The 15338-nt window shown below is 37.4% G+C and overlaps 1 protein-coding gene across 1 annotated transcript in view; it reads right to left on the reverse strand.

Annotated features, from left to right (window-relative positions):
• Window positions 1-15338, reverse strand: part of LOC145768300 (tubulin beta chain) — a 56250-nt gene extending 40912 nt beyond the window's left edge. Inside the window, exon 1 of the mRNA XM_082579778.1 lies at window positions 15175-15338. Coding sequence (XP_082435904.1) covers window positions 15175-15231 — 57 coding nt within the window. The 5' untranslated portion in view covers window positions 15232-15338. The remainder of the gene's footprint in view (window positions 1-15174) is intronic.

Raw genomic sequence — 15338 nt, forward strand, 5'->3', positions numbered from 1 at the left:
TTCACAGCTGCAAGAGAGTTTCTTTTGAAAAACAACCGGATTTTCGGAGATCGAACACTTCACTTCATGCACATGTATCGAACAAGTTCTGTAACCATTCTTGATTAACCTCATTACCTCTGCGTTTCATTTCTTTCTTTCTTGCTGTATTGTACTTCTCTATCACGTCTTTTAACTTGGCTTCAATTCTCTGTTTGTTAAGCACTGGAAGACTAGCTTTGTTCCATATTCCAACTACATCTTTCAGCAGTTCATCTTTCAAATCTTTGAAATAGGGTATTTTCATCAAAAACTTGGGATTAGTTTCGGCTACCGTACTTTCTTCCTCAAGTAAAAATAGTGATGACTATATCTGAATTAAGGGGAAGCGCATTTTTCTCCGATTCCTTGAAGTTTTACATCCACTTACTAATACTTGACCTTAATGCCATAACGACACTTAATCAAAATCTAAAGCAGGTGAGCAGCATACCTCTTCCTCAACGGTTACATTATAATATCCTCGACGAGGGATAGCCATCATCATCATCATTATAATAGTAATACCTTCAATATTATTACCCTTTCGTCTCTTGCAAAACGAACAATGACTATTATTACGCAATAGCAGCTTCCAAGAGTGGAAAGATACAGGAAAACTTGTTATCTTGATCACCTGATCTCTGTTCATCAGGAGAAAATAGACCGAAAATCAGATTTTTTGAAATAACTTTTTTTCTCAAGCAGATAGACCTTAACACTTTAGCTGCCAGCGTTTTGAAAAAGTGAGAGGAGTTCTCCTTTTTCTCTTGTTGCCATGGTAATGAAAAAATGGGTTGCCAAACTGTTGAAACGCACTTTGAAATTTTGGAGCAAATCGGTGTTGCAATTGATCGTCGAAATGACCATTGCATTTACAAGCGCGCCAGTCAGCAAAACAGTTTTTTTGCATTGAATCAACCTGTTCAGACGTGAAATCAATGTAAAGAAAAATAATAGGCCGAGTGATTCAACGTATTCAAACATTGAATCAATGTAAATACGAACTGTTAGGCTAATTCGGTTCTTTGAACAAATCGAATGGCTTTTGTAAATATTTCTCAGTTGCAACCTATACCTGGTCAGCAAAAGTTCCTTTTTTACACGATTTCAACGTCTGGCGACGTTGAAACGATGTAAAAATGACAATTTTTGCTGGCCGATAGCTAGGCTACTGTACGGTACCGAAGTTTAACTTAACCAACTAGGCGATTGCAAACATATTTCCTTTCGATGAAACCTATAGGCTACCACGCTTGGTTTGCCTTTACATTACATTCATAAGTTTTGTTGACATCATAGCATAGTCAATTAGTCATGGCCTATATTCATAAGAAAATGCTTGCTTGGATTTTTTTAGCGACTAGGGTTAGATAGCCTACCGTACAGGACTTCTAGCTAGTACCAGTAAGCAGTCTAGTCTAGTGACTCTAAATGAATAGGTATATTAGTCTAAACCTTAAAAAATAATAGAATATTTCAATTACCTTGCTGCATAAAAACTAAGCTCTTTTACATGACCTATGTGCATTGATCAATATACTAGTTGCCTAGCAACATGATTCCAGTCTAAGAATCTCTAGACCTCGAAGTTATTGCTGAATTCCAAGCTTTGTTCACACTGATTGGTGTTTTGACTTTTATTTAATTTTAAGAATTTGGCGGGGAAATGGGTTAAAAATCGTTTTTTTTGGTTGAAAATTGAAGCAACCTGTCAGGCCCCCAGACTGGCAACACATTATGATTTTTGCGGCATTGTGACGTCATGTGACGTTAAATTACATCACAATTGCACGAGCTAACTCGTTTCCAGCAGCAGAACTGTTAATATTCTCTACATCAGGTATAGGAAACCGACCCTTCTGCGCATTTTGATACTAATTTTGTCGAACTATCATGAGTGGTTCCGGAGATACAGCCAAATTTCGAGATTTTGAGGCCCAAAAATTTCAAATTTCGTGGACCACCTCAATATGACGTCATAATTGAAAAAAAATTGGGGTGTAAACTTTTTACCCCAAATACCACCAGATGGGACCCCAGGCATTTTGAATTTCAAAAATGGTGAAAAAATGAAACACCCTAATATACATGTCAATTGTCAATATTGAAAATTGTTGTGTAGTCCAACTATTTCTTGCATGTGCACTTGCACTGGCGTGTGCATTTTAACTTAGTCTTTACGCATTTGCACCGAGAGCAGGTAATTGTGCAAGAGCACTTCACATCTAGATGGAACCAGAGATGTACGTATACGATACGCCGCATACTTGCGGCTGGTTATAGGCGAATTCTTCGTAAACAATTCTTCGTATAGCAATTCTTCGTAAGCAATTCTTCGTAAAACAATTGTTCGTAAACAATTGTTGGTGAAATGAAATCCGTAAAAGAATTTTTCGTAAAGCATTTCTTCGTATACATCAAATCTCCATTGCATGCACGAATAAATGCTTTGGGAAGAATTGTTTTTCCATCAATAGTACGAATGAAAAGAATGTCACAAGATTCAATCTTCATTGACATCAGTGCAGAACAAATCTGTGATGCAAAACATTTGGATGAAGAACGCTTGCTTTCAGATCAATCAAAAATCTCAACTCTGTTCCAACCAGGAATATACATTGCCTGTCCTGTATCTATGATGATGATTGGTTCATTGGATATATTATTGAAAGTTCAGATAAACATGGTGTTTGGTGATGTTTTCGTAAAATTCATGAAGCGTGTAAACAACATTTTGATGGGGCTGCCAGACCAAAGACAAATGTCTTGTTGGATGCCATTCCATCATATAATTTGTTGTGTTGGTGTACCAGAAACCTACGGACACAGTGCTCGAAAATACAAACTTAACCAAAAAGATTATGAAAATGTTGACACTACTTCCACAGCTTCTTAGACCAGCATTTCTCAAAGTGGGCGAAATCGCCCCCTTGGGGGCGATTTCGAGCGCCAGGGGGGTGAAAAAATCAAAGGGGGCGATCGGGGGGCGAAAACACTCGAAGGGGGCAAATTTATCAAACCACCAATAACAGCCCAATGCCCAAACCATTTATTGCAAAAAGTGAATCCACCTTGACTGACAATGCATCGCTGCTGCTTGAATACGAGCGTTTTGTTCATAATATGAGAAGAAGAAATGATTTTTGCGCTCAGTCTTCCTACAGATATTTGGGCATCAAGCATCTTTAATGCAGTGAAAAACTTCTACGAAGAGAAGGGAATTCCACTGAAGAATATTCTACAATGCGCAACTGATGGTGCTCCGGCAATGGTTGGAAAGCATTGAGGGTTCATTGTACTGATGAAAACAGTAATTCCTGGACTTATTGCAATACATTGTGTAATCTACCGTCAGCATTTGGTTGCCCGTAATCCCAGACCTGAACTGCATGAATCACTGAATATTGTGATAACATGCGTCAACAAGATAAAAGCGCATGCTCTCAACGACAGATTATTTCGTTCACTTTGTTGCCAAAATGATGAACAAATTGAACGTCTTTTTTTGCATACCGCGTTAAGATGGCGTTGAAAAGGGGTTTTCGGCTGTGACATTGATGCTTTCAAAGCAAAGAAATTGCTTGCTAGTTCACAAACGGGGTGATCTTCGACTCTATCTTACGAAGATGTCGCCAAACATTTCAAAACTTAGTAAAAGTAGCCAAGCTTATCCATCCCATTGAACATTATCATGTTACTGTCAATTTCGTTAATTAAATTCCCAACACTAAATTTGTCTATCATTCTATTATCAAAAAATGTACCACCCATGAAAAAGTACCCACCTGCAATCAATGAGCTATGATATGGAGATAAGATTGTAGGAAAATGATCAAGTCGTGTTCAAAAAATTAAATTGCTTTCAGTTTGCACTATAATTCTGCATTATATTAATGTAAAATGCATAGCTCAAATCAGCTTAGTTGAGTTTGAATATCATCTATTATCTAAGACAGTGTTTCTCAAACTTTTTTAGCACATCGCCCTCTTTTTGTTATTGAAATAAAATTTTGCCCCCCTAACTCTGTCAAGTAAAATAAACATTGATAATAGAATTATTGTCAGTTACAATAATTCTATTATCAATGTTTATTTTACTTGACAGAGTTAGGGGGGCAAAATTTTATTTCAATAACAAAAAGAGGGCGATGTGCTAAAAAAGTTTGAGAAACACTGTCTTAGATAATAGATGATATTCAAACTCAACTAAGCTGATTTGAGCTATGCATTTTACATTAATATAATGCAGAATTATAGTGCAAACTGAAAGCAATTTAATTTTTTGAACACGACTTGATCATTTTCCTACAATCTTATCTCCATATCATAGCTCATTGATTGCAGGTGGGTACTTTTTCATGGGTGAGAAGAGGTGAAAGCATCATTTTGAACATAAATTAATGGTCAACAATGTCAGGATTCCAATGTTTATGATCACTAAGCATAGTACCTACTTATTTTCACTTTTTTCATGATAAATTACTGTTGAATTTTCTCTGACCTACATTAAGGACTTGAGATTATTTGTCAAAAATGACCAAAATGTTACATTTTAAAAACATAAAATTTATAGTGAAGGAGTTTGATACTCAAAGATTTTATTTCATGAAATGAAAGAATAAATGTATGTGTTTGTCTGGTATAAATTTCAGCATGACCATAAAATGCCTACGCGGTCATTTGGGGCTCTAAACATAAGGGTAAAAAAGGGTCATTTCTGCCTGATAGGGTTTTCAGACCCCCATAAGATCTCTGTCAATGGCACTACAACTCCCAAATTCAAGTTAGCAGAAGAAAAGTTTCCAAATATTACAAATAATTAGGTTTTAGAGAAATATTTTGATTGGTTTGGGTGGTAGAAGCATTTGAAAATTGAAAAAATCAGTTATACGGGGCAAAAAAACAGGATTTTGATGACCCACCTAACACTTATGCATCAAGAGATGTTGTTTGTTACTATTGAATTGTGTAGTATAGTTTATGATGAACTAGCACAGCAATTTTTAGTCTTCTACCACAATTACAATAAAAGTTATGGGGCTCTGAAAATCGCTGAAAGTGCTATTTGCTACTCCCCCAAGTCAAAAACGAGAGTAGTGCCTGAAATTCAAATGGCCACCATGGGAAAACCGTTTGAGATATTGATCTAAAACTTAGGATTCTTTCGTTTGGTAGCCTAAGGCATAGTATGACAACTTTTCAGCAAAATCTGAGAGGTACCATATACAAGATTTCTTCATATTGGCTGTTTTGATATGGAATGACCCAGCTGCGATCACCAGCTGTACCCGCGCATTCGCAAATGCGTGAGCGCATTCATCCATTGTGCGCGAGTAATAGCGTTCAAGTCGCAGGTTTGCGATTTTTTGCACAATTATAGAGCAGTACTAGACGAACATAATTGAACAAAAACAAGACGAATTTTCCGCTTATTAAATGATCTAGAATAAAATTTAAAAAAAAGAACTTTGCGCATTTGCCTGTTTGACTATTTGACTAAGTCTTGTTTGTAATTCCCGACGTTTATTTTAACAAAGTCTTAATCCGAAGTGCTAATTTACATCGGCAATATTGTCGTTTTTATGTCGATGCAATGTTGTGGGACATTGAATCATTGTTAAAAAGGAGAACTAGGTTAGTTGACATCCAAGGGGAAAACATGTGTCTTCATAGTTGAGAAATGTTCCCGCTATGGGTTAGTGACTTCACACACCCTCGTCCCTCAATGGTGAGTGGTGACATCATAACGGTATAAGTGATCAGATTTTATGAAAGACGGTATTCGGTAATGCAGTTGAAACAATTTACTGAGCAGCTGAAACAATTTAGATGGTTCCGCAATACCAGATTACAATCTCGATAAAGCAGTTATTGCGTGGTACAACGATTCTATTGCGCGCACCATGACAATGTTATCATCCGTATATAATACAGAATGTGCAACGAATCTTGGGCAATGAAAATTCAACAACAATTTCAAAACCGGTGGTAATATCACAGTACACAAAATATATGGGTGGAGTAGACAGAGCCGATCACTACTGTGGAAGTTTATGGGTTTTTGAGGAAATTGGCTAAGTGGTGGCGTAAGATGTTTTTTTGGTTACTTGAAGTGGGTATTGCCAATGGCTTTTTATTGTACAACATCAACAAGGAACAGCAAGGTTTGAATGCTGCAAGACACAAGACTTTTCGTAAAAACCTTGTTACACGGCTAGTAGGAAGTGTCCGAAACAAAAATTCAAGAAGACACGGAAAGCATTGCGACGAGCAGAAAACTCAACGACTTTCTGGGCGGCATTTTATTGCAAAAATTCCCAATGGAAGAGCAAAAGGATTGTGCAGTGATAGAAAGACGAAACGAATTCAGACCGGCTACCACTGTGAAACATGTTCGAGACAACCTGGGTTACATCCAGAAAAATGCTTCAAAAAATATCACACAGAAAAAATACAAATGACTCTCTTTGAAACTAATAAATTGTATTTGAATAAGAAACTGAAGAAGCCGTTTTTATTGTGGTGAAATCTTGATCAATAAATTACACAAGCTATCGAACCTGGCTCATATCATTTGCTTACAGTCATTATGTACTTTTGTATATAGGCTACTTCAAATATGCAATAATTGGGTTATTTGAATTCTATTTGAATAAGAAACTGAAGAAGCCGTTTTTATTGTGGTAAAAACTTGATCAATAAATTACACAAGTTTCCGAACCTGGCTCATATCATTTGCTTACAGTCATTATGTACTTTTGTCCTTCAAATATGCAATAATCGAGTTATTTGCTAGTTATTTCGAAAACGACTAACAAACGCACATAGGGAAATTTGTAGACGACCGCAAAGGGTTAAGGCGCGAACAAAACGGCGCAGACAAAACGGCGCCAAAGTCAACGTAACAAGCTTAGAACCTTTTCCTCATTTTGTTAACATGTTTTGGTCAATTCCTCTTTGTCATGAGTTGCCAAGGCCTCATTTTGTTAACATGTTTTGGTCAATTCCTCTTTGTCATGAGTTGCCAAGGGTGGTGGGGGGGGACTTGTATACCAGCTCCAAAAATCCTTATTCACACATAAACTTTCGTTATGGTTGCAGAGTATTATCGTTCTATAAATTGAACTAAGAACTTGTTGTGTTGACTTTGGCGCCGTTATGTCTGCGCCGTTTTGCCTCTGCGCCATTTTGTCTCTGCGCCGTTTTGTTCGCGCCTTAATGTCCTGCTTCGCAGAATCTGTAATTGGTAAATAGCCTCCTAATTTGCATTTCATATCATATATATCATATATTTAATTGTTATGTCAATGTCCAATTACCCGATTCCAACCCTTAGATAACCATTTGTAAACTCTTATGTTATTATTCACTATTCAGTGTATTGTTGTATGGTATTTTTGATGTGTTAGTTTTGTTGTGGAAAAATAGGTTTGCATTGTTTGCTACAATCTTCTTCAATTAAATATTTAATGAGCCTATTTTAACTTATAAATATACAAAACATCATTAGGGGAACTTGGCATAGCACACTTGCAATTTTGTAGTGACTTTCAGACACAAGCTTTTGTTTTCACTTTGTGAGGTGAAATACTCAATAAGTCATTACTTTTATTTCTGATATCAATTCTCCTTGAAAATACCTTTAAAATGATGCATTGCATGTGATTGTAACTAGTGAGCACCATGAGTTATTTATGATCAAAAATTATGTTCCGCATGATTGAGCACAATTGGGACTACGAATAAACATGAGGTTAAAGGTCAAAGGTGATGGTCAAGAGCTTTAGTTTTGAGTGATATGGCTTAAGAAGTATATGTCTTACAATACCTGAAAATATCAATCAGTACAATTTCTTACGAGCTGAGAAATATCTTCCTACAGTCAAACTTGTGAAAGCGAAATGGATTTTACGCTTCAGCGATCACAAAAAGCAGTCAACTTTAAGTGGACGTAACTTTTGTTTTAGTTGACTGATTTAAAAAAAAAATAGTTTTTTGAAATCAGGAAGAAAAGTTTTATCAGTGTGTGAATTTTCATTAAAATCTGAGAGGGTGGGTTACAAAATCCCATTTTTCTGGATCACTTGACATGGAATGACCCAACTGTTCAACTGAGCACTAGAAGTCTACTGGTTTACTGACTTAATGCTACTTGGTAAATCATTAAAAGAATTCAAATCATTAAGAATTCAAAATCATTTTCATTTGAATTCTTCAACAAAATTTCTACACTAGACTATATTCAGTGTAATGTATTTGTCAAATTTGCAACACATCTTGTCACTTTATAACTCACCTGCAATTCTCCAAACTACTTTTATCTAAAAAGCTACACAGGCTGCAAGATCTGAACTAGCAAAACTAATATTGGCTAGCATTAGACTAGTGCTGGTATACGGTACCGTAGTTGGAGTTACTGTTCTAGTAGTATTAATAGTTAATATGAAAGCACCAACAAATGTTTGGGCAAATGAAGAAAACAAATAACCTTCCTCAAAAACAACATAAAAACATTCTAGGCTACAGCAATAACATGAGCTCTTTGCCTCTTACAACATGATTGTAGCACTTTCAAACACACAAATTTTTGGACCAGGAAATCAGGGTTGCCATTCTCTATACATAAAAGAGAAGCTCACCTCCAGTTTTTGGCTGGCGGCGCCCATCTGTTAGGCCTGTAATATAGTAAGCCATTTGTTTTTTTGTTTTTGTTTTTCATATCTTTATCCTGCATTGCGGGAAAGCGGACTTGAGCGCTATGCATCGGTGTACACCTTCCGACGTACACCTGACCCACGCTGCAGCCGACGGCAATGTCTGTTTCCGGTTGTCCACTCTACTTATGACTTAAATTTGGTACTACCAATACTCGAAATCAATCACTGGGTAGAGGCAATTATCGTAAAGTTTCTTGCCCAGAGAAACAACAGCAAGTGCGAGTGGCTGGAGTCGAACATGCAGGCTCTCGACTGCGAGCCCAATGCGCTAACCACTAGGCCACTGCTGTCGACAATGGGCCAATGCCACCAACTGCTGACTGAAACTGTCTGAAAATTAGTTGTTTTTTTCACTTTTTGCTGACTCTTAACATAATATAAAATCATTTGTTGTCGGAACCACTAAAAATGAGATAAAATATGTTAAACATTCAGTCAATCTGTTTTCTTGTTTTTTTTCGGTAACTTTTGCTGCGTAGGCCTATAGCCAACTGTAACAATCTACAATGATGTAAACGATTCTTCAAGCGTAAAATTCTACTTGCTGGCGAAACGTGCTCTCTTTTTAAGCGATGAAAGTATGGTAGGCCTAGTGTTTGCCGAACGACGCATTACATATTTGCTCTTAACAAGTTGGTTTGGTGGCTGTAAAAAGTTACAACACTTCTTTAATAAAGATGGTTTCATCAATCAATGTTCAGTTTACTTTTAGGCAGTGTTTTTAGCAGGCAATTTAGTTTAAAAGAAAGCGCTTCTATGTAGTATCGAACTCCCATCCTTGGTAATACCAGCCCGACAAACACCGCACGCGCCACTGATTCAGCTGAAAAAAAAACTGTTGAATTAAGAAGTCATATAGGCACTTTTTTTTCATTTGCTCTTCTCTCGTCTTGCTTTAAAAGAGAAAGTGAAACAAAAAGTATGTTACGTCTAGGGTTGCCAGATGTTCACTATTTTAGTGAACAAATCACTATTTCAAGAAAATGTTCACTGTAAACTATTTTGCTAATAGTGATAGTGAACACGTTCACTATGCTGCTATTCTTAACAATTCTGTCAACAATTAATTTCTGTCAACAATTCTGTTAATATATTTTAGCCAATAGCCATGGATTAACCAGTAACTATACACTTCTGCTGCTTAGAGACTAAAAGCACATGAGTCTGGTGCTTTGGGGAAAAACCCCTACTATGCTACCCCAGTGTAATTTTGCCAAAGCCAGGCTTGACCAGCACGAAGTCCAACAGTGGAGTGTACAGCCTAGGCAGTGATGTACGCGCATACAAAAAATATTGACGCCGTCAGCGTTAACACAAACGTTCGAAAAACCATACGCCGTATGCGTCAACGCAACTTGTAAAAAAAGTCGGCGGCGTCAGCGTTAGCGCATACACTAGCGTAAACTAATTTTGTTTGCTAGGTGCCAAACATTCACATGGTACAAACCACTTGAAACAAACCAGTTTTATTTTGAATTTCCACGAAGAAACACAAGCATCTGAAAGTTTTCATTTCACATTTTGCTGTGTTTTGGTTGCAATATGTCTTTGCCCATTGGAAACATTCTTTCAACTGCAGCGCTGGAAGGTATTGGCATGTTGTAGCGAAAAAAAAACATTAAAAAATATGCGTTGACACTATGCGCTAAAAAAACGTGAAAACTTTACGGCGTAGCCTCAAGCGCAAACTATCCAAAAAAATGTGGCCGCAAGCGTTAGCGTAAACAAAAAGTCTACGCCGCATGTATGCGGCGTAGAATTTGCGGCGTATACATACATCTCTGAGCCTAGGTAGGTGACAAACTGAAAGCCAATAGCCCGAGCAACTATAACAGCCTAGAAGTTTGGCCAATTGACTGTTAGTTTATAGACTATGTAGGTCAGCTACTCAATCATGTGTGATGTGGCTAATAAGTTAAGATCATCGTGGAAGATCATCGCTGGAAAAGTGGACTAACTTTTTTCAGAAAGAAAATGCACATAACTTGTTAAAAGTTGTCCAGTATGCAATGTCTATTGTCTATTCCCTGTATCTAATGTCAATGTTGAGAGAATTTCCGGTGTTATGGGCAGGGCTTTGGAACAGGCGTATGGTAAATGTTAAGTTGCTCCAGCTCCGGAGCTCTCTTTTATCATAAATTAGCTCCAGCTCCGAAGCTTATTGATACCACTGCTCCGGCTCCAGGCTCGGATAAGTGCTTACATTAAAATAATGGCGACATATCAATTTAATTTCTAAAGCTTAAAATAGCCTGTAGTCAACTGTTGCAAAAAATGGTAGGCTACAACTTTATGAAATTTAAGGTACGGTACTTTTATCAAAATGTCATGCGGAACTGCGTTTCAAAACATGCCGGGGCTATTTTTCAAACAACTGGCTCCAGCTCCACATGAATTTCAAATAGAGCTCCGGCTCCAGCTCCGATGAAAATGCACGGTTTCAGGGAATCTGGCTCCTTGTTCCGGCTCCAAAGCTCTGGTTATGGGTAACATATGGACAGATGAGCGAAACCGTTTAGCTGTTTATTCTGTTAAAAGTGAATTGTGTGTATTCTTCACCACACCTTTTAGCTGCGAAGAATTTAAAAAACAAATTTCTGCTAACAAGCTTTTATTGAAGGCAGCACAGTCGCACGAAAAGTAGGCCTATGTTAAGTAAACTACATAAGCAGGTAGGCTATAGGAGTGTTCTAATTAGCACTTCTAATTCTAATCAAGGGTTTTTTTTCTTGCCCACTTAGCATCAGTAGGTAGCCTATATGCTGTGTAGCCTACACTGCAAGAAACTAGCTAGCCCATTACCTGGATTCAACCTGTGATCACTGATCAGTTGAGCATTATACTTGCTAAAGACCAAGAAAGCAAGATTTTATCAACTTTCATCTGTGGTAGCCTATCACTTATGAACCAAATTGTTGTGTCAGACAATATCACACATAGTATTGCAACAATTTTTACATATTTTGCAATAATTCTTTGCATTTTAGATTTTTAGGGAGTGGTTGCACACATTTAGGCGCGTGGCGTGCGTAAGAGGGTGCGGTCGCGCCAGGGATATCTAAAGAAGGGGATACGAAGGCTTTTATTATGTCTGACAATAAAAGGGCTTTCGTTTATCGTAAATAATCTGTGTTTTTCGTGAAATAACAATTGGTACCGATAGCAGTTCAATAAATCTTGTTATGACAACTTGCATTGCGCTATTAGCATCAGGCTTGGATACTCACTGCATGCTCATGGTTGCTTGTTAATTCAGCTACCCATATACTTGCTTTACATCTAGCCTACTGCAAAGGCTAAGTTGTTAAAAAAAAAGCTTACTGGCAGCTTTTCAACTGTCTTTGTAGACAAGTATTCTTTAAATATGCTCTACGTAACATTTGCTAACTGTCTTCTGTAGCTCATTGTACCAGCTGCACTACAAAAATTTCTGCGATTTTAAAAAGAACCACATGTTTAACGTGTTACAAACTACCGCCCTGGTAGTGTCACGAGAATAAGGCAATGGCTGCAAGCCTTCATATCCCCTTCTCTAGATATCCCTGCGGTCGCGCGTATTTTGGCATGTGTTTGAGAACTTTGAGGGGGCTGTCTTTAAATGTAGCAAACCTCGCAAACCTAGCAAACGTATCAAACCTCGCAAACCTAGCAAACCTCGCAAATCACAAGGTTGCCAGATGGTATTTTTTTAATTTTTTTTTTTTTAATTTCTTGGCGTTTTATTTATCGAGTGCATTTTTTTTAAAACCCTTTTGATTATGTTATTTGTTTAGTGTTGATGTCTTATTTTTATCAGTAAAAAGATATCAAAATCTCTGCTTTGTTGGTTATGGTTAGTTTTGATATAAATACGTTTAAAGCAATGCCTTTGCGATCAACATTTGTGAGATGTTGAAACTTGAAAGGTAATATTAACGCAATATTTGGTAGTCAGACATTCGAAAATCAGTACTTAATCCCTTAGACCATGGTTGGGTGAGTTCACTAATCAGTGGTTCTCTAAAAACCGGGCTGCAGACGATAAATAAAACTTAACTTTTGCAGGTGACCGTAGTTCCTGGGCTACGCCGTGTGACACAAAAGGAAGAAGTTCCTAATGACAAGTTTTTGTGTGTGTTTAGAATGTAAGGAATATTTTGTAAACGAAACCGGTTTTTCCAAAAGTTTTGGTCATTTGAAGTGTGTTTAAAATGCCTATATGCTTTGGCTCCTTTTTGGGCTACGGTACTTGCAAAAAAAATTGGTTTGAAATGTGTTTTTAGCTGGGTAATTTTGTGGAATCTGGCAACTTTACAAAGTTTGCTTCTTTAAATATAGCAAACCCGCAAATCTTGAGAAAGGTTTCTACAATTGATGGCCGATGAGGTTTTCAACTGTTCATAGTTTGCACCAAATAGATAGGCCTAGACTACAGACAACCTTATCATTACTTGCTGCTAGTCTAAATCTATCTTCTTTAGGGAGACTATGAAAACCTATTGCGGTAGGCTTTCAAATGCAGAAACCTTCTCAAGCCTTGCGAGGAATTCGGAGTTCGCGACATTTAAAGACGCCCGCTGAGAAAACCTCATAACACAAAAAATATTTTCCCGTAATTGTACAAATGTACAAACCTTGTGAGGTTTGCTAGGTTTGCTACATTTAAAGAAGCAAACCTTGCAGAGTTGCCAGATTCCACAAAATTACCCAACGAAAACACGTTTCAAACCAATCCCAAAAACAAACATTTTTTTGCAAGTAGCCAAAAAAAGAGCCAAAGCATATAGGTATTTTAAACACACTTCAAATGACCAAACCTTGGAAAAACCGGTTTCGTTCACAAAATATCCTTTACTTTCTAAACACACACAAAAACTTGTCATTAGGCACTTATTCGTTTTGTGTCACACTGCGTAGCCCAGGGCTGGAACTACGGTCGTCTGCAAAAGTTAAGTTTTATTTATCGTCTGCAGCCCGGTTTTTAGAAAACCAGTAATTAGTGAACTCACCCAACCATGCTCTAACTAAGGGATGGAGTACTGATTCCCGAATGTCTGACTACCAAATATTGCGTTAATATTAACTTGCAATAGGCTATCTCACAAATGTTGATCGCAAAGGCATTGCTTTAAATGTATTTATATCAAAACTAACCATAACCAACAAAGCAGAGATTTTGATATCTTTTTATAGATGAGAATAGAACTTCTGCAACATCAACACTAAACAAGTAACTTGTTCAAAAGGGTTTTAAAAAACATGCACCCGATAAATAAAAAGCCAAGAAATTTAAAAGAATACAATAAAAAATACCATCTGGCAACCTTGTGGTTTGCGAAGTTTGCTACGTTTGCTAGGTTTGCGAGGTTTGCTAGGTTTGCTACATTTAAAGACAGCCCTTTGAGGGTGCTGTCCCGCGCTTTCAAAATGTTCACTATTTTGAGAAAAAAATCTGGCAACCCTAGTTACGTCATGACGGTCAAATAGTGTTTTAGATTAAAAGACTAGCGCCGGTCAAATAGCCACTGCCTTATTAAAGCATGCATGACTTTATATTTTGCACTTGGCGCTATGGCTGCAAAAAAAGATACGAAGCCTACCCACTGCAACAAAAAAACCTAAGTGCATAATTGAGGTCATCGTCTTGCTTGAGTATACAGGAGGATAAAGCCTCAGGGAGTAGCCTATATTCACAATATACGGTAAATATAGCTTCTGCCTTAAATCACACAGCCCCGTTAGCTCAGTGGTTACCGTATGCGCTCGGCTTAAGATCACGCGGCGCAAGTTCGACTCTCTGTGCTTGAGCATTGAGCAACACACGTTAAGGACCTCTTTCCATTCAGTGGCACCTAATGAATGGAATAATTCCCGGTAACAACATTTCAACAGTCGGAAAACTTCACTCTACCAATCTCGGTAACCGGCCCTGTGTTAAAAGCCTCTACAAGTAGGCCTATGCGAAAACGACCAGGAATAACCAACAAGGCATCCTTTCAGTCCAAGGATAAAGATTCAAACCCAACCAACCAATCAGGTGTTGCCAGAGTTAGGAAGGGTTAGAGTTAGGAGCCGAATAAGGTTATGGTTTTGATTTTTGCCCAGGACCAAAAAAAATTTCCAAAATACAAGTTTTTGTTTTCTACAGCTTTAAACTTTTTCAAATTTGGGAAGAATTCCTTATCTGGCAACGCCATTGAGGCTATGCTTACACTACATAGCGTAAAATTACGGTAATCTACAAAAAAAATTAGCTCGACATTCCATCAATCAATTTGTAAAAGATCGAAAACCAGTCTTTTGTTACATTTATTCAGCGTCTACAAACATTGCCCAATCTAAAAAACAGTTCATTTATGAGCTAGTCACTGTAATATGACAAAGCTAAACAAATGCTAATAGTTAGCTTGCGTAAAATAGAATTTTCATAGCCTTACGGATAAGTTCATGGACTTACCTTAGCACCAATTTGATTTCCGCATTGTCCAGCTTGCAAATGAACAATTTCCCTCATGGTTTCAAATGTTTTTTGGTGTTACTAGAATAATTTCAACATAGAATACACAAACTACTTTTCTTCACGTGATATTTGTTATGACAGATTGAAACAATCGCCTTGCT

Source organism: Aplidium turbinatum, chromosome 4 (assembly GCF_918807975.1).
Source record: "Aplidium turbinatum chromosome 4, kaAplTurb1.1, whole genome shotgun sequence".
In the NCBI taxonomy this organism is placed as follows: Eukaryota; Metazoa; Chordata; class Ascidiacea; order Aplousobranchia; family Polyclinidae; genus Aplidium; species Aplidium turbinatum.